Source organism: Mastigoproctus giganteus, chromosome 9 (genome assembly GCF_048544385.1).
Source record: "Mastigoproctus giganteus isolate SK-2022 chromosome 9, ASM4854438v1, whole genome shotgun sequence".
Taxonomy (NCBI): domain Eukaryota; kingdom Metazoa; phylum Arthropoda; class Arachnida; order Uropygi; family Thelyphonidae; genus Mastigoproctus; species Mastigoproctus giganteus.
Window position 1 is genome coordinate 143,306,269 of NC_143583.1, and position 27,457 is coordinate 143,333,725.

Genomic DNA, 27,457 nt, shown 5'->3' on the forward strand with positions numbered 1-27,457 from the left:
AAACAGTTTTTCTGAGTCGTTTACATATACTCCCTCACTCTCCATGGGATTACGGTCAGTTGCAATTGTTATGCCAGTTCAAAGAATCTTTTGCTACAGTATACAATAATCTATTTTTTTTTTTTGCCATTTTATCTGAGCTGATGTCTTTTTCGGAACTTGTGACTTTGTATTAACGAGATTCTAATGTATACAGAAAACAATAGCAGACCCAACACTGAACCCTGGGGGACTCCACTAATAACATTAGTCCACAAAGAGCAATGTCCAATGATTACCACTCTGTCTTTTACATTCAACCATCCCTTTATCCACAGCAGTAAGTTTCCTCTAATGCCACACTGCTCCAATTTGTATAGCAGTCTTTTATGTGTAACAGTTTTGAAAGCTTTCCTAAAATCTAACTATATGATATCAATATTATTCTTTACATCCAGTTCCTTTGACCACAACTTATTATGCAATAAAATTGGTCAGACAAGACTTCCCCTAAACAAACACATCATGTATCTGAACTATATCTGAAGTCTTGTCTAGATAATCCTGCAGTACGTACTTCTTTGACAAGTGCCTCCGTTAATTTCCCCAGAACAAAAGAAAAATACTCATTCAGTTTACTAGCTAACTGAGTGGGATCATCAACAGCCTTTCTTGGTAAGAGGACCCCTTCGTTCCCCTCACCAATCATGTTGCCCTTCTCTGTACACCCTCAAGCAACTCTACATCCTTCCTAAAATGAGGCCTCCAGACTTCTATGCAGTACTCAAGGCATGGCCTCACCACTGCCTTATACAAAGGGATAATCACTTCCTTTTCCCTGTATATCATTGACAATATACCATGACCTGCTCTGGCAGCCTGTCTGCACTGCTCAGAAAACTTCATATCTGACTGCACAATCACACCCAGGTATTTTTAATTTTCTACCACCCTAAGTTAGTACGTTCCTCTGGGGCTACTTCTACTTATATGCAGTATTGTGCATTTGTCAAGGTTAAACTTCAGTTGCCACTTCTCAGCCCACCTCTCCAAATTTTCTAGATCCTGTTGCAGTAGCACACTGCTATTACTGTCATTAACAACCCTGCCAACCTTTGTATCATCTGTAAACTTCGACACTAAGCCTGATATACCTTCATCAATATCATTGATAAATATACAAAACAACAGTGGACCCAACACCAAACCCTGTGAGACTCCACTAATAACATTAGTCCACGAAGAACAGCATCCATTGATTACCACTCTCTGTCTTCTGTCACACAACCACCCTTTTATCCATTGTAGCAATGTCCCCGTAATACCATACTGCTCCAATTTGTACAGTAATCTTCCATGTGCAACAGTGTCAAAAACTTTCCTGAAATCCAAGTACAGTCGATTCCGGTTATTTGGGACACATTGGGACTAGTGCATTTTGGCCCGATTAAGCGGCTGCCCCAATTATCCGAAGTTTCACGTAAATAGTTAAAAATACAATTTACCCCCCCTCCCTTTACAATTAGTTCACTGTACAATCAAATCACATTACGACGAACTCACCACAGTAAAGTACCGTTCACTATACGATGTGTAGTAAGCGCCGGTCATTGTGATCACGTTTGTGAATTGAATTTTAATTCTATTAAACAGTGATTCTAATTAGCGAAAATATGAGGAATACTATCCACAGGCTATAAAAGTAAAGATATATTAAGCACAGATTTACTCTTTATTACCTTACCAATTAAAAAATTAATGATACGGGAAAATCGGAAGAATATACGTGATAATCGGAATAATTAATACGTACTGTAATATGTACATACTAACTAGTTGACATTTCTGTTCACTGACATTTGTGGGTGGGGGTTAAAATTTAAAACAGTAACAAGTTAAGCAATCAATAACAAAGAACACGGCACACACAAATTGCAAGTAACACAACACGCGCAAGTGAGAACGGAGTAACAAATTACGAAGCTTTCAAAATAGGAATGAAGAGAAGATTCTGAAAATTATTTTTTTTATATGATTGAAGATTCCATGGAAGTGTAAACACATTTTGCCATAATAACCCACAGAATTCCTGCTGTCGGTATTACCGCAAATTCAATAAGATCGAGTTTACTGTCCGTTTATGATAGATTGCACTAACACAAAAGCCCAATAAACAGGTGACTGCTAATTGTTTTTATTGTTTTATGGTTGTGACCTCCAGAAATCCGACCGAACTACGTGGTACGGTCGGAGACAATCGTAGGGTAATCTCCAGTGTTGAGGTCTCCTGCCCCGATTAAACGGCATTTTGTCCCAATTAAGCGAAGTAAACCCTGGTTATTTTCTCGATTTGTTTTTGTTTTTTAAGATTTGCCCCAAATAAACGGCTGCCCCGATTAACCGGTGGCCCAAATAACCGGAATCCACTGTATATGATATCAAAATTATTTTTTGCATCCAGTTCCTTTGTAACCACATCACACTTAAGTTTTGCACTGGTGTGCAAAACTTAAGGACCAGTCAGGTTTTCATCAGCAGCTTCTGATAGGAGTGGCCTGGATATGGGAAAAGCATACCAAAGGAACCTCGTGAGGTACAGAAATGATGATGGAAACAACACCGACACTACAACGATAACAAAATGGTACAGAGACTTTATTCAAAAATGGCAACATAGCACTGGCTGCCATGATACAGATGCATCACTGCCAAAGATGGAACAAAGGGAAGAGATGGTCCTCAGTAGGAGATATGACCACCCTTAATATCAATGCAGGCTTTGCACTCCTGTCCATACTTAGAATAATGTTGTTAACAAGTTCTTGCAGTAACACTGTCCATTCCTCTGTCAGCACCACCTTAAGCTGGTGAACATTTTCTATTGGGTGTGGACGTGCCGCCAGGCGGCTCCCCAGAGCGTCCCATATGTGTTCGACAGGATTTAGATTGGTGGAACGTGCAGGCCAATCCATACGAACAATGTTGTCACTTTCCAAAAGCATATCAACAGCTGCAGTGCGATGGGGGTGTGGCGTCGTTATCCCATAAACATGAACTCGGGGGGCGAATGGCACCTCGGAACAGATGCATATGAGGAAGGATTACCTCAGTAACGTACCGCCTTCCAGTATCTGGAGTTGTGTACGTCCAGCCAAGATAATGCTTCCCCAGACGAGAACACCTCGACCACCATATCGATCCCTTTCGGTGATGTTTGCAGGGTGATACCGTGTGCCAACCTCTTGCTAGGTTAGGTGACATCCAGAATTGATGCTGAGACTGAATCTATTCTCATCAGTAAAGAGTATCTTACTCCATTGTGTTCGATGCACCACTGTAAAAGGTCTCCCCGATGGGCAAGTGTTAAAGGGTCATAGCGTACTGGTCGTCGGGCAAAGAGTCCACCTTTGTGGAGTTGCCTGGCCACAATAAACTGCGATATCCTGCATCCTGTGCAGCTGGTTTGCAATGGATCCCGCTGTCTGGTGTCGGTCCCTCTTGGCTTGTAGGAGTATATAGCGGTCGTCATTGGGTGTTGTTTTCCGTGGATGACCACCACTGGTCCTTTGAACAGCTGTACCTGTTGTTCTGAAGGCCAACCAAGCATGTGAGATGATGCTATGGGCGATACCGAACTATGCAGCCACACTCCTCACCCTTCGAGCTTCCCAATTTTTGACCCCGGGTAAAGTCATCCAGATGTTGTCTACTGGCCATTTCGCTGTCTGTAGCACTGTATGAAACCAATCGAATGTCTGTAACAATTGTGTTCACCATTCGGTAATTTGCACTTATACTGCTGAACTGTTGCTTTTATCTATTTATGTGAGCTCTCTCAACACGATTCAAATTTTTGCACGTGCACCAGTTTGCTACTGAACGACCACAGTTATGCAAATCGCCACAGGCTGTTTCGTTTGATTTTGTGGTTGTAACCTTTAGAAATAGTGTTGGTCCTTAAGTTTTGCACACCAGTATAGTATCCAATCAAATTTGTCAAACAAGACTTTCCCTTAACAAACCCATGCTCTGAATTATTATTGCAGTTTTGTCAAGATGATCCTGCAATGCATCTTTAACCAGTGGCTCCATTATTTTACCCAGAACACAAGTTAAACTAACTGGTCTGTAATTACTCGTGTCACCCTTAGATCCCCCTTTGTGAACTGGGGATACATTTGCCTATTTCCAGTCCAAGGATGCTCTCATAATTATGTCTAAGGGTTTGTTTAGTTCCTTTGCTGCCTTCTTTAATATAAGTGGATAGATCCCATCACCCCAGGTGTCTTTCTTATGTTCAACTTCAACAATTTTTCCTTCACTTTGCTCTCAGTTATTACAAAATCATTAAGATCTGATACCCACTGGCTGAAGTTTTACTTCAGCCAATGGGTGGTTGATTGCTGGAACAAGCTTCCACTTGTTGTTGTTGTTGCAGAAGTGGATAGTTTGAACAAATTCAGACTAGACAAACTATTAGAGGGGATGGATAGGTGAAATGGAAATTTTTTATTTTTTTATCAAGCTTATAAAGCAAGAAAGAAAGAAAGCAAGCTTATAAAGAAAAAAAAGCAAGCTTCATAAGCTTTCTTTCTTTTCTGCCACTACAATACTCAAATACATAGATAACTATGACATTTTTTTAATGTCCACACCATCTGTCACTTACTGTAAAATTTTCTGGGCCATCAACTTTTTATGCAGAGTGAAGGCTCTTTCTCTGAGCATGGGTCTGTTGATTGAGTTCAACAATGTCTTTTTTGCATAAACCACAGCCATAATGCACCACATGCAATTTTAAAGTTTGTTTTTTTTTATAGGGGAATGCAAACCTAATGATCCTTATGAAGCAAACTGAGTGCAAAATACTTCTCAATTTTTATATTTTTTAAAACCTTTACAGTTGTCTCATGCACAACTAATTCCACAGCAATTTTCTTAGTGACTTGCTTTATTAAGTCTTTCCAGAGCATCCAATTTAGTTTTTATAAAAACAACAAATCTTTCTACCTGCATAAAATAAAACTTGAGCCATGAACCAAACGCTGAAACCAAAAACTCTCTCTCTCTCACCCATTTTATTAAATTTGCATAATATTCAATTAAATTACATATTGTAATTAACAATTTTACTGATGAAAAAGGTTTGGAACAAACATACAACAAAAATACGTTCTAAAAGCATTCAGCTCAACAGGCAAATACAAAGATCTTATACTAGTCTACTAGGAAAAACACCTTGGACCAGTGCCTGTGGCACATTGCAGTGTGTATTAGACAGACAATAACACTAAAATCAACTATTGGTTAGAAACAATACAGAACTACAGCTCATCTTGCTTTATAATATGTGACATACATTTCAAAAAAAAAAACAGCACGTAGTATAATATTAGCACTTATATTTTCATATAACAATCAGGATATTTTCCATAAATGCTATAAATTGTCAATATTTTCAAACTCATTTTTATCAATACCTATATGTTATGCTAGGATTAGTAAATAACTTAGTAAACTCAAAGGTTATTAAATAAAAATTTATTTAAATAAATTCATGAGCAATACATTTCCATTTTTGATGGCTAATTTTTCAATCAGAGAAAGGGGGGTTTGAATCTTCTTATACTGGGCCAATATTTTAAAAGAATGAATGTAAAGCCAATTGCCTAGCTTGCTTTTTTATCTCTTCTAAAATAAATCTGTAAGTGTTCATCAGATCATCAAATTTTCTTTTGAATATGCATTTTAAAATTTAAAGCTGTCTGTTTTTCTTAAACACTATTGTCATTTTTTGCATTCACTGTTTACACCACAGGCAGTAAGAAAATGTATATACAGGGATTGTATACAAATCTGCAAAATTGTCAGCTTCAAACATGCATTGTAAGATGGCATGTTATAGCTATACTTTCATATTTATGGTTCTCATTAACTGAGCATCTCATAACCCATCAGGTCTTGTGCGATTAGTTACTATTTTTGCCATTCAATTTGATATGCAGTTTCAGTTCACACATAAGCAATACATTGCCGAAAGTGAAACATTCATGATGGCTGACACGTCTGCTACAGAAAGTACTCTTCATTTATGTTTAATGAGGGTGTACTGGTAAATCTGGCAAGTCCATTAAACAGAGGTCAATTAAGAGGGCTTGTATTGTAAACAGTTTGTAAAAAACAGAGTGCAAAAACATTAAAGTGTGTGATAAGAAACTGAATGATTACACTGAACAACATATTTTGGGTCATATCCTGTTATGGGCAAAAAACTAAGTTTACTTTATAGAATTTTGGGGTGCTAAACACAGAAATAGTGCATAAAATGGCAGATTGGCTCTTGTTTTCGAAAACAGTGTTTTTTTATATTTATACAAGGTATTTTTTATTTATATGGCAGTGAGATGTAGCTATGAACGTGCCTGTATCAAACACGGGACCTTTTTGCCTTTCACTGGTATTCAGTTTCAGGAGCATGTTTTCACCAATCAACAATAATCAGCTTACATGGCAGCACTCCATTTGCTTTTGTATTATCTTTGTTCCATCACTGCAATGTCTTGATGGAAGCACTCGCCATGTTCATTACTGATGGCACAACAGTTTGGTGGGAAGAAATCAATGATATATTGCACCCTGGTTTTTCGTAAGAAGTAATGAGATCTTCCACAAGCCCTGTAGTTGCCGGCTTTAACACCTCCTAGAAAACCAGTCGAAATATTTTGAAAAGCTTTCCACGCTGATTTCTCATTGTTCATTGAAAATTTGCCTTATTTGTGGACTAATGAAAATGAATGCCTTCATCTTCTCTGTACTAAGTCTTGGGAATTTCTCAGGACCATTCACTTCCAAAACCTTCACAAAATTTTTCATGAGCCCTAGTTTGATGTGGAGTCGTGGAAGCAAAACTTTATTTGATCTACCAGAGGTTCAAATGGTATGTTTTTCATTCCAGGTGCTAATGATTTTTGTTGATACCAACTCCTCTTCTCATAGTGCATATCCTTAGCAAAACTATCCCACTCGCAGAGAAAGCAACAATACTTAGTGTAACCCTTTTGTAGTCCTAATAAAATGGCAATTACCTTTAAATCACCACATATCTGCCACTCGTACTTCTAATTGTGTATCTCCCAAAAGGATGTTCTCCATGTTTGATGTTTCTTTTTTGTGGACAGCATACACAAGAGGTACTGAATGCAGCATATTTCCATTGTGTAATAACACAGCCTTAAGGCTAACCTTAGAAGCGTCTATAAACAGTTGCCATTCTTTGATGACGGACATCCAAGACACTTGGTCAGTGATGGAGCAGCTACTTACCAATGTAATTCTAGAAAACGAGCACCTGAAAGCTAGGCTGGAGGAAAAAGAATTTCAATTGAATAAGTTACAGGAAAATTATAGTAGACCTTCTGGTTCTGCTACGCCCCCCCCATGTCGTATGCACTACAACACAAAGTATTGCTACCAAACAGGGAATAATAACTAAGCCTTCACAGCAGCAGCAGCATGTGATTTTAATTAAGGCTCAGGAGAGCAGCACCTTTTCTACCAGCGAGGAGGTCTGACATCAAGGACATCAAAATAAAGTATATGATAAAAATAAGAGCAAACGGAGTTCTTATTGAGACGGCTACGTCTCAGGATCTGGAGAAGATTAGAAACTGTCCTAGACTGCGAAAGTGTGGTCTTAAGCCGGAGATGCTTAGGAAATTAGGCTCTACTGTCATAATATATGACATACACAAAGACGTAAAGATAGATGATATAGTGGATGATATCTTTCAAAAGAAGTGAAAGATCACAGTTTCACACCTCAGGATGTCAAGGAACAAACAAAGCTGCGTTTTTCTATGAAGCCTAAACCAAATAACTCAAGCGTGAATTAAATTCTTGAGGTCACAAGAAATATTCGCAAAATTCTCTTATCTGTTCACAGGGTATATCTCGGTTGGACCTCACATACGGTGAAAGATTACACCATTGTTTCCAGGTGTTTTAAATCTCTAGGATATGGTCACTCTGCAAGAGTTTGTACTCAGGAGCAGCAAACCTGTAGGCATTGTGGACTTATGGGTCATAATTTTGGTGACTGCCCAAATAAAGATAAACCATCAGAGTGTCCAAGTTGTAAGAAGAGGAAAAGAAATTGTGCACATTCATTTAGGGATTCGAAATATCCTGAGTATTTAAAAGCCGTTGATATGATTCGGTCAAAGACCTCTTATGGATAGGACACCATCAACAGGTACAACTTCAAGTTCAAATTACCCCAAACTTAAATTTTTACAACTGAATTGCCAGCGGTCAATTTCAGTTATGAACAACCTAACCACTATTGCTCAAGAGCATTCCATACAGGTTCTTGCTCATCAAGAACCTTATTCATATAAAAATATTGTTAAGGGTCTACCGATTCGTTATCAGATTATACAGTCCAACCCTATCACAGTAGGGACTGGCAGAAATGCTCGACGTAGATCTGGGCCTCAATTGTGATTACAGATCCAGCCCTGACAGTTACAAAGATTCCTAGTCTGTGTTTGCTTGGAGGGTTGGTTTGGCCAGATTTATCTGGTCTCACTTTATTGCCAGTGCTCACAGTACCGGGATTCCATTCAACCTTTCGTCGATCATCTGGATGCAACATTACAATCCCTTTCGGATAAAGAGGTCATCGTTTTGACGGATGCGAATGCAGAGTCCACTTTGTGGAATAGCCCACAGACAAATCAAAAAGGAGAGTTGCCAGAGAACCTTATTCTTTTGCAACATTTAAGAATTCTCAATACTTCTGGACATCCCCGACTTGTGTAACCCCTCAAGGACATTCCTACATCGATGTGTCTCTTGTTACCTCGTCCATTGCCTCTAAGATCAGTGATTGAAAATTACACACATTCTGTTTGGGTGCTGAAATCTCTAGAACCAGATCGGATACAACTGATAACCCTAGGTATCATACACAATCGGCCAAATGGCAAATTTTTGAGAGTTCCCTCAAGGAGTCATCGGACGAGCTGAACGTCATGGAAACTCTTTCTGTTGACAACCAGGTCAATTTCATTCAGGACAATATACTACAGGCGTGTGACAAATCGATGAGTTTTAGGAAGAGGAAATCTTATCGTGTGCCCTGGTGGTCACCAGTTTTATTGAACCTAAAATCGCTAACTAGGCGAACACTACGTGAATTTCAGAGAGCAAAAAGGGATAGAACCTGTTCACCCCTGGAAATACTGGTGTTACAAAATAGATATAAGCAAGCTTGACGGCAATATCACCAAGAGATATATAGACAGAAAAAGGCTTCATGGGAAAGTATGGTGAGTTCCCAGGGAAATGCTGATCCCTGGGGACTAGTGTACAAGTTACTGAGTAACAAGATCCTGCCTGGAGAGGTGTTTGCTTCAGTTAAAACTGCAGAGAATCAGGATAACCTTTCGTGTACATCTACTATTAATAGAATTCTTGATGTAATCATACACCAGGACAATTGGAACGTGTGAGCTCCCAGAGCAGGTGGAAATTAAATCTAAAAATTCGACTTAAATTGGACAGTCTGAAGAGCCTCCTTTCACATTTGAAGAGGTAGATAATGCAATAAATTCACTGTATTCTTGGAAATGTCCAGGATTTGATGGTCTTGAAGTGGATGTCCTCAAAAGAGTCTGGAAAGTTGTTTCTCCTTTTATTCTCAAGCTGTTTAATTCTTGTCTGCAACATGGAAAATTGCAAATCTTAAAATACTCCTTAAAATCTGAAGAAACCCGAGGACGACCCGGCTTCATACAGACCGAATGCCTTGCTGCCAGTTATGGGCAAGGCACTGGAAAAAGTTCGCTAATCGACTATTATTTATTCACACCAATAAAGCATTATCATCTCCGGATCAATTTGGTTTTACTCGTGATAAAGGGACTGAGGATGCAATTGCCAGACTCCTTACTTTGCAAAAGGAAACTGATACAAAATACCTATTTGACCTCTTTGTGGACTTCAAAGGGGCCTTTGACACCCTTTGGTGGCAGAGTGCTCTGGAGAGGTTCCGGGAGGCAGGGGTTTCTAGACCAATCTTCAAATTACTTACAAGCTATTTTTACCAGTGCTCTATCATAGTTAAGAGTGGTACTAAACAGATCCCCATGTTACAAGGGGTTTTTGTAGGATTGTCTGCATTGCCTATGCAGACGATCTTACCATCCTTCTCTACGGAAATTCAAGAAAGAATCTGGAAGACACAGCTAACTGCATCTTACAAGAACTTTCAACTTGGTCTGCAATTCACAAACTGCAAGTTTCAACAACTAAAACATCGCAGATGCTTTTAAAAGGAAAATTAGATAGAGAATGTCCACCACTTGTAAAGTATAGAGGACAGACAATTAAATATACTGCAATTACAAAATATTTACGTATTCAACTTGATGATGCCTTAAGTTTTCTGCCACATACAAGGTATGTGAAAGGGAAGTGTAATTCTTTCTTATCCAGATTGAGACAGGTAACCAGGCAGGAATGGGGCCTGAGAGGCCATTCACTCAAGTATACTATAATTGTGTATTTTTACCTATCATTGCTTATGCAGCTGGAGTGTGGGGACATAGGGCCAACAAGTCTGCAATCATGAAACAGATTCTGCAGGCCCAGCTTGCTGCCCTCCTGATGTCACGGGCATGTAGAACCACTTCTACTATAGGTGTTATTGGGAAAATTACCTCTACACTATGAAATACAATACAGATATATGATATATCACCTGAAGAAATCAATACCTGTTACTTTGGATGATGTGCAACTTGACCTAGATGCTTCTTTAACATCTAAGAAAGAAGGCTTCGTTCCATTTATGTTGATAAATGGCAAAGAGAATGGGCCAGCTTCGGAACTTGGTGCCGTGACCAGCGTTTTTACCATCGGTGAAGGAGTTCAGAAAGAGAGAATTCTTGTGGTTTGCATCTGGCTTGCATGGTACATTTTTACTCACTGGCCATGGGAGTATTAACAGAAAATTATTCAAATTAGGATTGTCTCCTAACCCACTTTGTCTCTGTGCAGAGGAAGAGAGTATTGACCACATTATTTTCAATTGTCAATATTATCAAGACTAAAGGCATGAACTGCAATTTGATTTGGATATCTTCACAATGGGAAATAAATCTGCGCTTATCCGATCTCAAGCAGCATTTATAGCACTGAACACCTTTGCCTCACGTGCTTTTAAAAGAAGAGAGTAGCTTAGATTTGCTAATTTGGGATAATTTTTTCACGAATTGATGATGATTGTATACTCACTGTAATAAAATATACCCTGCTGGACATTGAAAGTGTTCCTGTATACAGTGTAAATTCTTGGTGTTCTTCTGAAGACGTGGAATCTGTGTATAGCGTGATTGGGGTAAAAAAAATAAATGATAATAAATAAATAAATAAATAAATAAAAAACTTGTTTCTCCAAGGAAGTGTCTGGAGCAATGTCTACAAGAGATTAAACTCAAGAAATCTTGCTGATCCTAGCTTATAGGATGGGATCTTCCATGGGATTATTTCCCTTAGCATGAGAAGTCAGTCCTCTCCAGCTCCAAAACTTCTCCTTCTATAGCCTTTTAATTTCATCCTAATTTGGCTCTCTCAGGTCTTTTGCCCTGGGCTAGTCCAGCAGGTGACAGCAGATCCTGGCTGCCTCCACGTGGCGGGGACATGGTGACCAGGTGTTGCTACTTCCCATTTGCTAAGAGCCAGGTACCAGCCGAAAACATAACAACACACCATATCACTACACTTACACATCCAACACACTACATAAAAATGGCCGGTTATGCCGTAAGCTTCTACACAAGATGTACAATGGCGGCTGATGGAGGGGAACCCTGGGATCAGCCTCAACAACACATGAATATCCACTGTCATCCCCTTTCTAATAGAAGCTAACATACAGAAGTCTGTGTTGTGATTTGTTGGCTACCACCATATCATGGGCACTGCAAAAGGTAAAACGTCCCTTTCGATTTACCCACACATTTGAGTTTTGCTGAACAGGTAATGTACAATATATATATATATATATATATTATTCTTTTGTAATATGATAGTTCATGCCGTATTTTATTTATAATTATAGTAGTTTTATTTAATTTAATTTCTTACTAGCTTTTTCTGTTGTCCCAGTAGCTGTTTTAGCAATGCATGGGTACAAACAGAGCTAAATTAAGATAACCGAGATTAGGCTATCGTAAAGAACAGTTATGTATTTACTAAAATACCTATGTGTAAAAAACACCTGTAATTAACAAAATTAATACAAAAGAATAATAAACCACAAAGATAAGACAAAAGAATAATAATTATATATATATATATATATATACAGGTGACCCCCGCTTAACGCTGATAATTCATTCCAGGAAAACAGAGCGTTAAGTGAATCCACGCTAAGCGAGCGCCGCATTCCCATAAGGTAACATATGTATTTGTAAGTTGCGGTTGGTGCCATAGAATATTTCCTAATCAATAATAAATGGTAGTGGAAAGATGCACAAATGTCGGTCAAAACATTTAATATTCAAATATTTATACATATAAAATATTCTGCATTACATATGTATATAATTATGTGCTAACTACTTAAGTATCAAAATTAAACTTAAAATTCCAATTAAAACCATGAATTTAATTGATTTAATTTAATTGATGAATTTAACCATGAAAAATGTGTCGATTTTGGGTTGGCCCTCTTCTAAATAAACTAAAAGGGGTATTAATTTTAAATCCCCCACAGCGTTACCACCCAACAATAAAGTCACCCGATCCTTCGCCGCTTTGAAACCTGGCATGTTTTTTTTACTTCTTTTAGACATTTGTTTCCACAAAAGTCCTGCTTCATCTATGTTATAAACTTGTTGAGAAGTATAACACACAATACCCCTCTTCAATAATTTTAACAAGTTTTTTTTGAAAGTTTCGGTTCCTTGATCTGCATTTGCGGCTTCTCCCTAGATTTTAAATCTATTCAACCAGCCCTTACCAGTTTTAAATGGTTCCACATTTTTTTTTTTTTTTTTGGTGAGTTTTCTTCAGATCATCATATTGGCTAATCTCTCTCTCTCTCTCTCTCTCTCTCTCTCTCTCTCTCTCTCTCTCTCTCTCTCTCTCTCTCTCTCTTTTTTTTTGTAATATTTAACTTAACTGAATTCTGCATTGGATATTATCTTCAATAAAATTAGTTAACGTCTTTCCATTTCGGTCCTAATAGTCGGCCTAGCCCTAGTTGCTTGCAGTGGAACAGCTATCTTTCCCGCTGCCAAAATTAATTCTTTATTTTTTTTATAATTGTTCTTACAGTTAAATTTGCAAGTCCTAAATTATGGCACACATCCACTTGTCGTTGACTGGAATCGATTTGCTTCAAAACGTCTAATTTAATTTTCAAATTCAGTCTTTTTTTTACATTTATAGTCTTCGTACTGCGCCCAGATGTTGTTGCCCTTTCATTCGTATCAGCCATTTATTAACTCTTCGAAAATGTAACTGCGTTGGTTGCATTAATTATGATACAACGTTCGAGTAAACTGTCCGTTGCGCACAGTGTCTAATATTGTACTGAGTGATGACTAAACTTCTGATAAATGCATATAACACAAATATTACAAGCAGTATACTTGATCATTTTTTAAAATGTTGATCTCGGAACTACGTAACAAGTCACTGTACTGCAATTAAATTAGCGTGCAAGAAAATTTTCACTGAGCGTGGAAAAATTTCTCAAGTCTGCGTGGGAAACGTTTTAATGCTGTTTTGCTATTCATTTTCAAGCTTAAATATGCAAAAATGCAATCTGTAAAAGAGCGTTATAGTGATCTGTGACAGCGTTATAGTCGGATACGGGTTATAATATAAGAACAGCGTTATAGCGAATCAGCGTAAAGTGAACCGCGTTATAACGGGGGCCTGCTGTATGTATGTATGTATATATATATATATATATATATATTATGTGAGGTAAAAGTTAGGCAAAAGTAATAAAAATAAATAAATATGGCTATGTAGCTATCATTAGAGGCAGCAAATGCACATCCTCTACATGATGCCTAATTATATCTGATAATTAAAATAAATATGATATTTAAAATAAAAACATCAGCCAGTAGTACGGCAATAATACAGAGCGAAACGAAACGTAAAATAATATAAAATAAACAAACAGGGAAGGGAAAGAAGGGAAGTGGAGGATGTGCATTTGCTGCCTCTAATGATAGCTACATAGCCATATTTATTTATTTTTATTACTTTTGCCTAACTTTTACCTCACATAATATAAATTAGTGGTAGTAGTGGGTTGATATGCTAAATAAGCAGCGCCTGTGCCGCCATCTATTCTTTTCCTTTCTATTATATAAGCTGGTTAAGCTTGCATTATGTCAGTGGTGTGGCTCTGATCAAGAGTGCTGTCTGTTCTATAGATTATTTTTCGCTGCATAAGGACCACCGCCATGCAAATCCTTTGCATTGGTTGATCTATCGGAGAATGGAAGGGTGGTTTGGTTCTTCGATATTTCTGCCTTTGCGATGATTTGTATGACGATTGAAATGCAGCGATTCCATGACCATTATTGGCCTCGTGGTCCTCTGTCGATATGGGGCATGATGGTCAGTCTATCATTTTGATCTATTATTTTGATATTTTAGTTTTTGGTAGTTTCTTTAACCTTTTTTGGTGATATTTCACGTCTTTTGGAACTGGTACCTTCGAGGGGGGTACCGCTAAATTATTTATAATTGGCATTATTTTAAATTTATACTATTTTTTTATTAATTGGGTTTAATGACTTAATTGACTAAATTATATAGGGGATTATCGACTACCTTTTGGTCCTACTTTCCCTTCCCTGTTTGTTTATTTTATATTATTTTGCGTTTCGTTTCGCTCTGTATTATTGCCGTACTACTGGCTGATGTTTTTATTTTAAATATCATATTTATTTTAATTATCAGATATATATATATATATATATATATATGGAGCCCAGTTCTTGTCCTGATCACCTACTTTGCACCCAAAGTACAAGAAGTAGGCCTTTTTTATGGCTAGAGTTAAGGAACACTTTCTTGAAGCTAATGTGACTTCTCCACATGCATAACAGAAGTCATCCGGATTATTCACACAAATACGGGGCATATTAATCTTACACGACAAAAATACTGCACAAAAAGTAGGAATCTCATAGAGAATAACCTTTAACCGAGAACAAATCACCCTCTACCTAGCCATATCTGAGGATTACTACAACAGAGTTGAAGACACATTTGAGGCAACAACAACTTATGTGACGCAGAGTGAGGTGACAATTGCTGATCAACTGATAAGAATGTGGTAGTCTTGAAACTGCGGCATTGCCATGCATTTTTCTAAGCACCGTAGTTCATAATGTAGAGTAACTTGCTAATACAAGACCCAAATGAATTTGAAAACAAGAGCCAATCGAAAAATTTTAATGTGATTTTCGTGTTCAGCAGTATAAAATTAGTCAAGAATGGTAATATTTTCATTTTGTAACATTTTATGTATTGACCAGCGTTATTAATAAATTCAAACCAAATTAAAGACATGAATGTTAGAGTAGGTGGAGTGTAATTATACACCAGGAGGAAAACTGATTTCTTATTGAAAAAGAAATTTTGATCTTGCTATCTCTTGTGATCTAATTCTGATCCTAGCATTTTTCAAGGAAATCCTAGACGATGGGAAAGTCGCAATATCTTTGTCCATGATCCTGTCTATCAATGCAGAAAAATAGACAAAATGCCCCAGGGCAGATTTACACCATACATCAATCGTGGAACAGGATTAGCTATGCCTCGTGCTGTTGTAGAATTTTCTATATTGGATTTACCAGAAAAAATAAATAATAATAACAAAGTGTTCAGAATGATTCTTTTGACTTAAAGAACTCTAGCTGTTTGTTTTTTATTGTTTGTTATTTGGTTTTTAGGAGCATTAGCAACTAAGGCCATATTGCTCCGGGGATATGTGGTGGTCATTCCCTGACCTTTCCGCATCCTCCGTATTTGGTGGTGACGGGCTCGAACCCCGGTCTAATCAAGAAGCATGTGCTATGCACTGCTGCTCCTTCCCAGCTGGCTACGGCGGCGCCAAAAAGAACTCTAGCAGCTGTAGTTTTATCCTCAATGCTGGTCTTTAGTAATGGTAGTAGTAATGGTTCCATAGGTTTGGTGTTGGGCCCACTGTTGTTTTCGGTATTTATCAATGATACTGATGAAGGTATATCAGGGCTAATGTCTAAGTTTGCAGACAATACGAAGGTTGGCAGGGTTGTTAATGGCAATAACGATAGTATGCTACTGCAATAGGATCTGGAAAAGTCGAGCAGATGGGCTGACTGCTGGAAACTGAAGTTTAACATTGACGAATGTAAAGTACTGCGGTAACCCCAAAGTACTGTACCAAAAAGCTACCCGCTACCCTGAGTGTAGTAACACGAGTGGTATTACACTCAGGGTAGTGGAGAATGAAAAGGATCTGGGGATAATTGTGCAGTCAGATATGAAGTTTTCTGAACAGTGAGAAAAGGCTGCAAGAGTAGCTCATGGTGTCTTGTCAATGATCTACAGGAATTTTGCTATTCCTGTATATCATTGACATTGTGAATTTTGCTAGCAGGGATAAGGGGATGATTGTCCCATTGTATAAGGCAATGGTCAGGCCACACCTAGAGTACTGTATACAGATCTTGAGGTTTCATTTTAGGAAGGATGTAGAGGTGCTGGAAAAATTACAGAGAAGGGCAACAAGATTGGTGAGAAGAACAAAGGGTTACTCTTACAAAGAAAGAGTTAAGTTCTGCAAATTGAAGCATCTGGAGATTAGGCACCTGCAAGGTGATCGGACTGAGGTGTATAAGGCCTTGAATGGATTAAGCAAGCTCAATGCAAATGGGATTCTTCCTCTTGCTCAGATTACTCACCTGAGGGGGCATAAATTCAAATTGAGGAAAGACAATTGTAGACTAGGTGTGTGGAAATTCGACTTTAGCCAGTGGGTGGATGATAGTTGGAACAAACTTCCATCAGTTGTAGTGGAGGTCGGCAACTTAAATAAGTTCAAGGCAGAAGTAGACTTGACTAGCATTTGGAGTGAATGGATGGGTGAAATGGGAAGGATTTTTTTTTTTTTTTTTTGCTGATGCTATTTAAGCTTGTTTTCTTGATCATATGCCCTACTAATGCTAAAAGCAGACTGTTCCTTTTAAGAAAAGTATGTGTAATTGAGTTTCAGGACTTAAGAACCAATATTAAATTTCATCAATGAGCATAAGTGAGAAGCTTAAGGCTCCTCATCAGTGGGTGGGTATGTACCCTGGTGTTGTGATGATGAAAATCCAGTTGTGAAGTATAAAACCACAATACGAGAGATGCCTGATGGCGTGGAGTAATTTAGATTACGATATAGTTTACATTACTCTCACGTGGGATGTAATAAGCATACAACTTTTTAGATTAAAAGTTATATATTCTTGCTTCCCTTGTGCACAACGAGTATGCTGCAGTCCAGGTGGATGAAAAAAAAAAAAAAGGAAAACGAATAATCCACCTTGTGAGACAAAAGGGTTATTGTGGACATGTATCATTTGTGGTCCACCAAAATCACGTGACACTGGGGTCACTTCAGTAGGTTCTGACCCTTTGGTCAGGAACCTACTAAACCATTTAGCTGAGCAGCTCGGAGAACCTCACATCTGACTGTATCATAACCTTCCAAAATAATTGTTCTTCCCCTATGCCTTTCCAACATTCTTGGGTTGTTGTTGTTGTTGTTATTTGGTTTTTAGGAGCATTAGCAACTAAGGCCATATTGCTCCGAAGATATGCGGTGGTCATTCCCTGACCTTTCTGCATTCTCCGTATTTGGTGGGCATGGGCTCGAACCCCGGTGTAATCAAGAAGCGTGTGCTAAAGCACTGCTGCTCCTGCCCACCTGGCTACGGAGGCGGCAACATTCTTAGGAAAGAAATTAACATGTTCCTTAACACAATATTTATTTAAGTACTTTTCTAAATTTGCCATGTAAGTTTTACGAAGGATCTTTGGTAGGAAAATTATGAATGTGGACTATTTAGCTTTATATAAAAATTTTGTTAAATGTAATAGAATTAAAGATAAAATATGCACTAAGTTAAATGTTATGAATTTAAATTATGGATGATGACTGTCTGTTTCCTAAATGATTTCACCATACTGTGGTGACCTACATCCTTAATGGTGGGGATGGGAACCCCTTTCTTTTGCAAGGGAACAAAATGGTCAATATTTGGATTGATGTTTAAAATTGCAGTTTGGACAAAACTAACTTTTTATGATTAGTATTATAAAAACTGTATCTTGTTTTTAACCAACTATGCAGTTCAAAATTTAAAAAAAGTTGTAGAAGGGGTAGAAGTAAAGCAGCCACATTAAGAGAAAAACCGGTATGCAAAGTATATGAGCATATGACCAAAAAAAAATCCATATCTTTACATTACAATTCTTAGATTACTGTAGTAGATGATCTTGCAAGTAAACAAATGGATGGTCTGATAAAATAATAAACATAACAATAAATTCTTACTTTGTTGTTTTTTGTTATGAAGTGGCAATCATCTTCTAATCGTTCTTTTAAAACAGATGGTATTTCTACATCAACTATATGATCAGGATCTTCTTCCTGAAAAACAATTTTCTTTCTAGTTTTTTTTTTTTTCAAACAAATACAACTAGCACTTAGCCACACATTTTGATAAATTAAATTTTATTATGAAAATAAATATTTAAATGTTAAAAATACTTTAGCAGCTACAATTTTTACCCCAGTACATCTTATCTGTGTTTTCGACTACACAGTTTTAATAGATACCAGCATGAAAATAGGTATGAAATCAGAGGAGATTGCATGAATTAGCCATTGTTATCTGATTTGGGTTTTAATAAAAGCCTGATATCCTCTGGATCCAGAAACTGATGATACTGAATCAAGTGACATAGAGATGTAATATCCTCTATACAGATCTTGAGGCCTCATTTCAGGAAGGACGTAGAGGTGCTGGAAAAATTACAGAGAAGGGCAACGAGATTGGTGAGAAGAACAAAGGGTATAAAGGACATGGAGGATATTACAACATGGAAAAAATATATAATAAATAAATAATTAACAAACTTTTTAAAAAAAAATTTAAAGATGATTTTTTATTTTTAATGTTGAGCGATAAAGTCAAAATAAGAACAAATTAATATTTTTAAAAATTTATGTAAATTTTTTGGGGATCCAATTATGCGGCACAACCCCAAAATTGGCAAATCTAATTCTTGGAATGGTCGAAGCAGTGTGCTAGAGTTGATTATGCAAGGTGAAAATTTCAACCTCTGAGCCTTAAATTTTTACTATGCTCCCAAGACAACGAGAAGTTTGCTAAGTCATGGAATTATCTAATTGCTATTTATGAACAAGATTAGAGATTCTTTGATAAGTCCTACATGGGTGGTTGAGGCTAACAGTTTGGGGAAATTCAAAGGTCAGCTGGATAGTTACCTATGGGAGGAGGGAAATGCATAGGTTGTTTGTTTTCTTTTCTTTTATTATTTATTAATTATTTATTTTATATATTATTTTACTTTTTTTTTGGCTGGTGTAGTGTAAGCCTTAGGCTTCCTTGTACCATACGGCCATTACTAATAAGTGATGAATTACTCAGTTTCTAATTTCTTTGGAAAACATTACACTGAGGTAACAATTCACTAAACACATTTGCAATTTATTGAATATTTTTCAACTTTTTGGCTGTCATTTATAGCCAACACTGACAGAGCAACTTTCATCCATTTGTATTTGTCCATAAGCCACTTAAAATAAGATTAAGTGGCCCAAAAGATTGTGGCCTTTTTAAAATGCATACCCAGGCATTATCTATTAGACCTAAGAAAACAATAATGGAAACTCCTACTGATCTCATAAACTAATAAAACCTGGTACATTAATGAACAAAAATGCTTGTTTAGAGACCTATTTTAGATCTAAAGAAGACTATTTCCCTATTATAACATTAACCAAAGAATTCCCATTAATTTGTAAACAAAGTATATCTGAATAAGTTAAAACCATAAGGGAAACAAAAGAAAAGTAGTAAACTAATGAGTAATTTACTAACATAAATTATAAAATAACTATGAAAGAAAATAAATTAAATAAAAAATGAAATAAGTACCTACCTCAAACCATATCCATATAAGTGAAATCCATCCCTAAAGGAAAATAGGACCATAAAACCATTCCATTTGTACAGACTAAAATGATAAACAAGCAAACTTATTGAACATATATCTAATATTTTTAACACAGTTCTCTCATAGTCAAAGAAACCCTCCCATTCAAAGAGGTAAAAAGCAAGTCATTGAATGCTGACCTGAAGCAAGATGAATGGTTTTCAAAATATCATTTTCGGGCAGGAAGTGAAGCGCGATGGGTTATTTTATTGCCACAGCTCTTGTCTACGGAAGGAAGGGAATGAAAAGAAAGAAGACAGAAGGATATCTTTACTCTCTCACATTTGGAGGTGGAAAAATATTAGAGAAAACAAAGCAAAGAAAAGAAGAAGAAAGTTAAGCTTCACTTGGAAATCCAGAGGTGTCACATGACTACCCATCCACTTAGCTTGTGAGGTCTTGAATAATAAACAGTTGTTCACAGTGTGTGTGTGTGTGTGTGTGTGGAGCGGTATATATTTAACTTATGACTTAAAAAAAACGACCAAAATTGTAAGAAACTTGTTTAAGGTTCCATTCTTCAGGCAAAATTACAGGCCTATGAACATTTATAGATCTATCTGTTGATCTTATTGCTAAAGCTTCTCTTGTTTACAACTTAAACTTAGTAACCTACTTATCTAATGTTAAACTGCTATCAATTCTGTGTATGTCTGATTTCCAAATAACGTGTCACTGACTCTGAGCCTACTTCATTTGGTAGTTATACTTAGAGTTTTCATGCTTTTGCAATCAAGTGTATAATGAAGTCTTAGTACTGCCTATATATATTCAATCACATATGCACTGTTTGTTTCCTGTTTGGATCGATGTCTTTAGCCCTCCCCCTGGATTTTTTAGATATAAAAATATATATTTTTGGAACTGACAAATGCAAGTTTAAACCTGAATCATTAAATATTTTTTAAAGAGAACTTATATGTTTCAATGCATGGCAAACAAGTCCATGGGCTATTGTTTGAGGTTAGATGTTCCTTTTCGGGAAATTTTAAGATGCCTGTACTAACCAATTTGGGTAATTTTGTTTATTAAAGAGAAGGTTTATTATAGGAGAGGAATATTTAAATATGTTTGTGAATTGGGTTATTAAGATTGATTTTTTTGTGATATAGGACCATAGCTATAGAAATGAAGGTAATTCTCTCTATTTATTGATTTATGATAGACTTTCATAAGTATGGTAATATAATGTTAAATTTAAGAAATTTGAACACTGATTTTTTTCATTTTCTATGGTAAACTTTAATCTTTCATTAATATTATTCAACTCAAAGAAGATGTACTGTACTCTCAACATTTACTTCCATATGCTTTCAATTAGCAATTAGGTGGATACTCAGAAAAAATTTGACTTTCAATTTCCATTATACAGAATTCAGACAAATATCTACCTTCCCCAAATACTTCTTGGTAAAAACTCCTTCATATCGTAAAATAAAAGTATGATAACAGTAATACAGAAAGCAAATCCACATTGCACGTAAACTTACAAATGCAATAAAGTTTCTGCATGGATGGAAGCATTATATCTCACAATACAAGGATAAAGGAAAGTACCACTTTATCCTGACTAACTTTCTCATTATAGAATTACCACATATTTGTATAAGTCAGAATCTATTTTCTGTCTTTCTGTCTTGAAAATTCATGATTAATCATATATCTACTGAATAAGTCAATCTCTCTTTTTTACAATCATCTTCTGGATCTTGTGTAGTGATGTATTACAGTAAAAGCTGTACTAAGAACTACTGTTTTCTTTTAAAAGAGTTTGCAATGTGACATTTTATACATAACACAGTAAACTGTAAAGAGAGTGGTAAGCGCACACAGTATATCCTTAAGTAGAAGATCATAAAATGAAAACCTACAGGTATAGACATTGTGACATTGTCTGTATACATGTGGGAAAGTTTATGTAACCGAGCTTGCTTCCTGTTGCCTATCTGGCACTATACTATAAACTGCTTTCTCTGTAAAATACCTCAATACAGAAGCACATTTTCTATAAGAAACTGACAATTTCAAAAGTTTTCTTCCTGAGAACTCAAAAAGAAAACAAAAAAATATATATATATAATTCCTGATGAATCATATTTTGGAATATTAAAACTGTTTCCATGAAACTGTTTTCATCCTAAGAAGATGGAAAAATTCTCGGGTTTTAAAAGGTGGGCAACAATGTATATCTCTGTAAAAATATATATGTATAAATTGTAATCATATTGATATTAATTTGTCTTTCTATCCCTAAGTAGTGATTACAATACTGATATTTTGAACAGATATATTGGCCAATTTTCCAAACTAAAATTCTGGTACTGAGAACCAAAAAATTCTTATATTTCGATATTAAGATAAAAAACAAAAAATAAAATTAGTTTATGAAGTGTAACTACTGCATTGAAAAACAAAAATTTGTTGAAAATAAGAAAAAATTCTTAAAATCCTTTAAATTTCTGATATTTCTGATATAACTTAAATTTGAATTCAATCCTTCAAATTCTTTTTTGCTATCCTCCTCGAAGACAGACAGGGATGATCAAAAACATGAAACATTTTATTGAGTTTCTGAGGGTTATTCCCTTTCAATATAAGTGTCACCTGGATCAATACACCTGTCCTATCCCTACACCCACTTTCTAAATACTTCAGAGAAGCCATTGTTTAAGAAATATTTATGATGTCATAAATATCTCTTAAACAATACAGTAAGAAAGAATACAATACAATACTTAAACAATACAGTAAGACTACAGTAAGAAAGTTGCAAAAAAGACTAAAGTTGCAAAAGCCTTGTATATTAGTTATGGGAGTGCACAAAACATTTCAGAAGAACATTATAAGAAACTATATGTTTGTTTGTGTTGGGTCTCTCAATTCTTTACCCGAACAAAGGTAAGTTAAAGTGCTCACCTCAAAAATATGAAAGAAAAATGATTTTTTAAGCAGTATAATCACTGGAGATGATTATTTAAAACAACAAAGTCAACAAACTTGTTGTTTTGTTCAGAAGGTATGATAAATGGAGATATGATACGAATGTATTGTCTGGAAAGTATTATGGCGAAGTTGCAAAGAAACAGACTCAGAAAGTGGGCCAGAGAAGAGTTAATTTGAAAAAATTTGGATGGCTATTGCTTCACAACGATGCAAGAGTGCACACAGCCTCAACTGTTGAGGAAATACTATATGAGTTATGCATCAAAATGATTTCTCGAAGTCTTATAATCCATATCTTGTTCTTGAATAAGTTTTACCTGTAATTGTTTAATAGATATTTATGACATCATAAATATTTCTTAAACAATGGCTTCTCTGAAGTATTTAGAAAGTGAGTGTAGGGATGGGACAGGTGTGTTCATCCAGATGGCACTTATATTGAAAGGGAATAACCCTCAGATGCTCAATAAAATGTTTCATATTTTTTGATCATCTCTCCTTTAAACACCTGCCATACTAATTGGCAACAAAAATGAGGTTAAATATAATTCTTTGTGAAAAGTTGATCCAATATGCACGAATATTATACATTAGTTCTAATATGACTACAAGGGTCTCAGACAATTTTTAAATTCTGTATAGTGGGATTAACTGATGATGTTACCAACATTGAATTCTAAATGGGAAGCCTTCAGGGACTTAATTTTGGAGGCTACTAGGCTTTTCATTCCAAATGAGAAATACTGTTCAAGGTTTAGGCCTAAATGGATTTCAAGATGAACTAATGAGGCTTGTGGCAGAGAAGAAAAATGTATGGGATTCATATCAGGTGACACAGAAGACTATGGCAGATATAAACTAATCCGTAATCAGGTCACAAAGGTTATGCAGGAGAAGGCAGATTATGAGAAATTCGTGGCAAAGGATTTCTCGTAATCTGCCTTCTCTTGCTGTTTTTCTTGGCAAAGAAAAACAGCAAAGAGTTCTTTACTTATGTAAACGCTAGAAAGAAAAGGATGAATCAGATTGGGCCACTTAACATAGATGGATTGACTATTGATGATCATGCTCAGGTAGCTAATAAACTGAATGAGTATTTTACATCTACATTCACACAGGAGGAGTTTTATTCAATGAGGGGAGTTCCAGAACTTTATCAAATTAACAGGGAGCTAAGTGATTTTGTAATAACTGAGAGCAAAGTGGAGGAGAAATTGTTGAAGTTAAACACAAGGAAGGCACCTGGGGTGGACGGGATCTTTTTTATTCAGTTATATTAAGGGAGGCAGCAAAGGAAGTAAGCAAACCCTTAGCCATAATTATGAGAGCTTCCTTGGACTCAGGGGAGGTCCCCATGGACTGAAGGTGTGCAAATGTGTCACCAATTCACAAAGGGGGGGGGGGGGTTCAAAAGGAAACACAAGTAACTATAGACCTGTTAGTTTAACTTGTGTTCCGGGAAAAATAATGGAATCACTGGTTAAAGAAGAATTGCAGGATCATCTAGACAAGACTGCAGTAATAGTTAAGACACAGCATGGGTTTGTTAAAGAGGTCTTGTCTGACCAGTTTGATTGGATACTATGATGTGGTCACAAAGGAACTGAATGCAAAAATAATTTTGATATCAAATACTTGGATTTCAGGAAAGCTTTTAATACTGTTGCACATGGAAGACTGCTGTACAAATTGGAGAGGTATGGCATTAAGGGTAAATTGCTACAATGGATAAAGGGATGGTTGGGTGGGAGACGACAGAGAGTGGTAATCAATGGACACTGCTCTTCATGGACAAATGTTATTAGTGGAGTTCCCTGGGGTTCGGTGTTCGACCCATTGTTGTTTTGTATATTTATCAATGATACTGATGAAGGTATATCAGGATTTAATGTCTAAGTTTGCATATGATACAAAGGTTGGCAGGGTTGTTAACGAGAGTAAAAAAGTATGCTACTAATACTGGATCTAGATAAATTGGGCACATGGGCTGAGAAGTGGCAACTGAAGTTTGACATTGACAAATGCAAAGTACTGCATATGGGTAGCAATGACCAAAGAGAAACCTACCAACTGTGTGGTACTACACTCAGGGAAGTGGAAAGTGAAAAAGACCTGGGGGTAATTGTGCAGTCAAATATGAAGTTTGCCAAGCAGTGCAGACGGGCTGCCTGGGACAAGGCAATGGTCAGGCCACACCTAGGGTACTGTGTACAGGTCTGGAGGCCTCATTTTAGGAAGGATGTAAAGTTGCTAGAACGAGCACAAAGAAGGGCAACATGATTGGTGAGGGGAACAAAGGGGTGCTCTCATGAAGAAAAGCTTAAGCTCTGTAAATTGCAGTGCCTGGAGAGTAGGCACCTGCAGGGTGATCTGACTGAGGTGTATAAGGTCTTGAATGGGTTGAGCAAGCTGAATGCTGATGGGATTCTTTCTCTTGCTCAGACTAAGAACCTGAGGGGGCACAGTTTCAAATTGAGAAAAGATAGTTGTAGAATAGATGTGCGGAAATTTGCCTTTAGTCAGCGGGTAGTTGATTGGTGGAACAGACTTCCATCTTTTGTTGTGGAAGTTGATAGCCTAAATAAATTTAAGGCTGAGTTGGACAGGCATTTGGAACAAATGGAGGAGTGAAATGGGAGAGTTTTTTTTTTTTTTTTTTGGCTGATGCTGCATAAGCTTGCTTTCTTGCAGCATCGTATGTCTCTACTAATACTAATGCTAATATTCAGATGTTATTATTAATTATGAATGTGCTTATAACTATAATCGGTAATGACCATTTACACATTTTTTTTTGGAAGTGAAACAACCGGGAGACTTTGTGCTTAATTTAAAAAAAAAAGTAAACTTATCAACTGATGTGTTTTGAACTTAAGATTTTAAGTTGAAAGGATTAATAAAGCAGAATAAGCTTTATTAACCCTTTCAATAGTGAATTTTCCATTAGGGGTTGACTCTGTGGAATGAGTTTGTTCACAGAATTTTAAAGTTTTGTAAGAATAAAAATTTTTACTTTTGTACCAGTGTTATAATAAATACTTTTAAATATCATTTGTTTTTATTTTGGCTTGAGCTCCCAAAATCAATAAAACTGTCAAAAATCAAATAAAAAAAAAAAAAAAAAAGCAAGAAGAATACACCTCTAGAGGATGTGAGAGAGGATTAAAGGCCTCTCAAAATACGCACAATTTTTTTTTTTGCATTACTTCTTTATTTTTAAATTTTTGTAATGTACATTGTGGCCTTTCCAAAATCAAACTTTCTGACCATATATTTCATTACAAATTTTGAAATTAGAATAAGAGAACCGAGGAAGGTGCAAACTGGAAGGTAGGTGACTGTCCAAAAAAAAAAAGACTATGAACCCATGTTCTGTACTTCTTTAAACCTGATTCTAAGTTCATCAACTTCTAGATCTGAATGCCAGAGAATTTTTTTTCAGTTTTGGTCCTTCTGGTCTGAATATGAAAATATGAAAAAAATATAGATAACTAATAAATATACATAACAAAGGCTAATAACCATGTTCTCCTCCTCCTCTAATTCTTAAAATTATTTTCAACCTGCTATCTATTAGAATTGTCTGCTGGCAGTCATTATTTGAAATGACCTTCAAAATGCATATATATAACACAAAGGATTAAAAGTTGTTTGAAAGAATATAATTATGAAAAATTACTAATTTAATGAATACTAGGGGGATTTGTTCCCCTGCTCGCTGCATTTGATAAAATAAAAAAAATACTTACAGAAGTTTTTGTCTCTGTGTGTCTCTTTCTCAGCTATGAATACATAAATACGTTACTATATCTTTATAATATCGGTGAAGATACACCATAGACAACCCTTAAAGAAACACTACGGTAGTAGTGTGACAGGCATCATTTCATCTGTATCCCATATTGTGCTCATCCTTCACAACGAGTTACCATGTATTGCATTACCTCAAATAAGTAACGCTTCACTAATAAAGAAGACTATTATCACTTATTCTCAGTGGGCACCACCACCCAGACGGCACCGTTTCAAAGCTAGTTGGCTTTTCATCGGTGGGTGCTTTTCACACTACGACCATAGCTTTTCTTTAAAAGTTGTTTATGGCATATCTACACCGATATTATATATATATAGAATCTTAAACTCTTAAAATATTACACCTTTTTGCATTTAGTTTATTTAAATAAATACGTTGCACATGGAAATCAAGAATGGTGCTGCTTGG

At 36.3% G+C, this 27,457-nt stretch overlaps 1 protein-coding gene across 4 annotated transcripts in view; it reads right to left on the reverse strand.

Moving 5' to 3' along the window:
• Positions 1-27,457, reverse strand: part of msl-3 (male-specific lethal 3) — a 229,436-nt gene that overhangs the window by 107,905 nt on the left and 94,074 nt on the right. For 3 of the 4 annotated variants that reach the window (XM_090382007.1, XM_090382004.1, XM_090382006.1), the window contains 2 exons: positions 20,239-20,271; positions 18,605-18,700 (listed from right to left, as the gene is read on the reverse strand). In XM_090382007.1, the coding sequence (XP_090238133.1) occupies positions 18,605-18,700; positions 20,239-20,271 (129 nt within the window). The remainder of the gene's footprint in view (positions 1-18,604; positions 18,701-20,238; positions 20,272-27,457) is intronic. The other variant, XM_090382005.1, reaches the window with a different exon arrangement.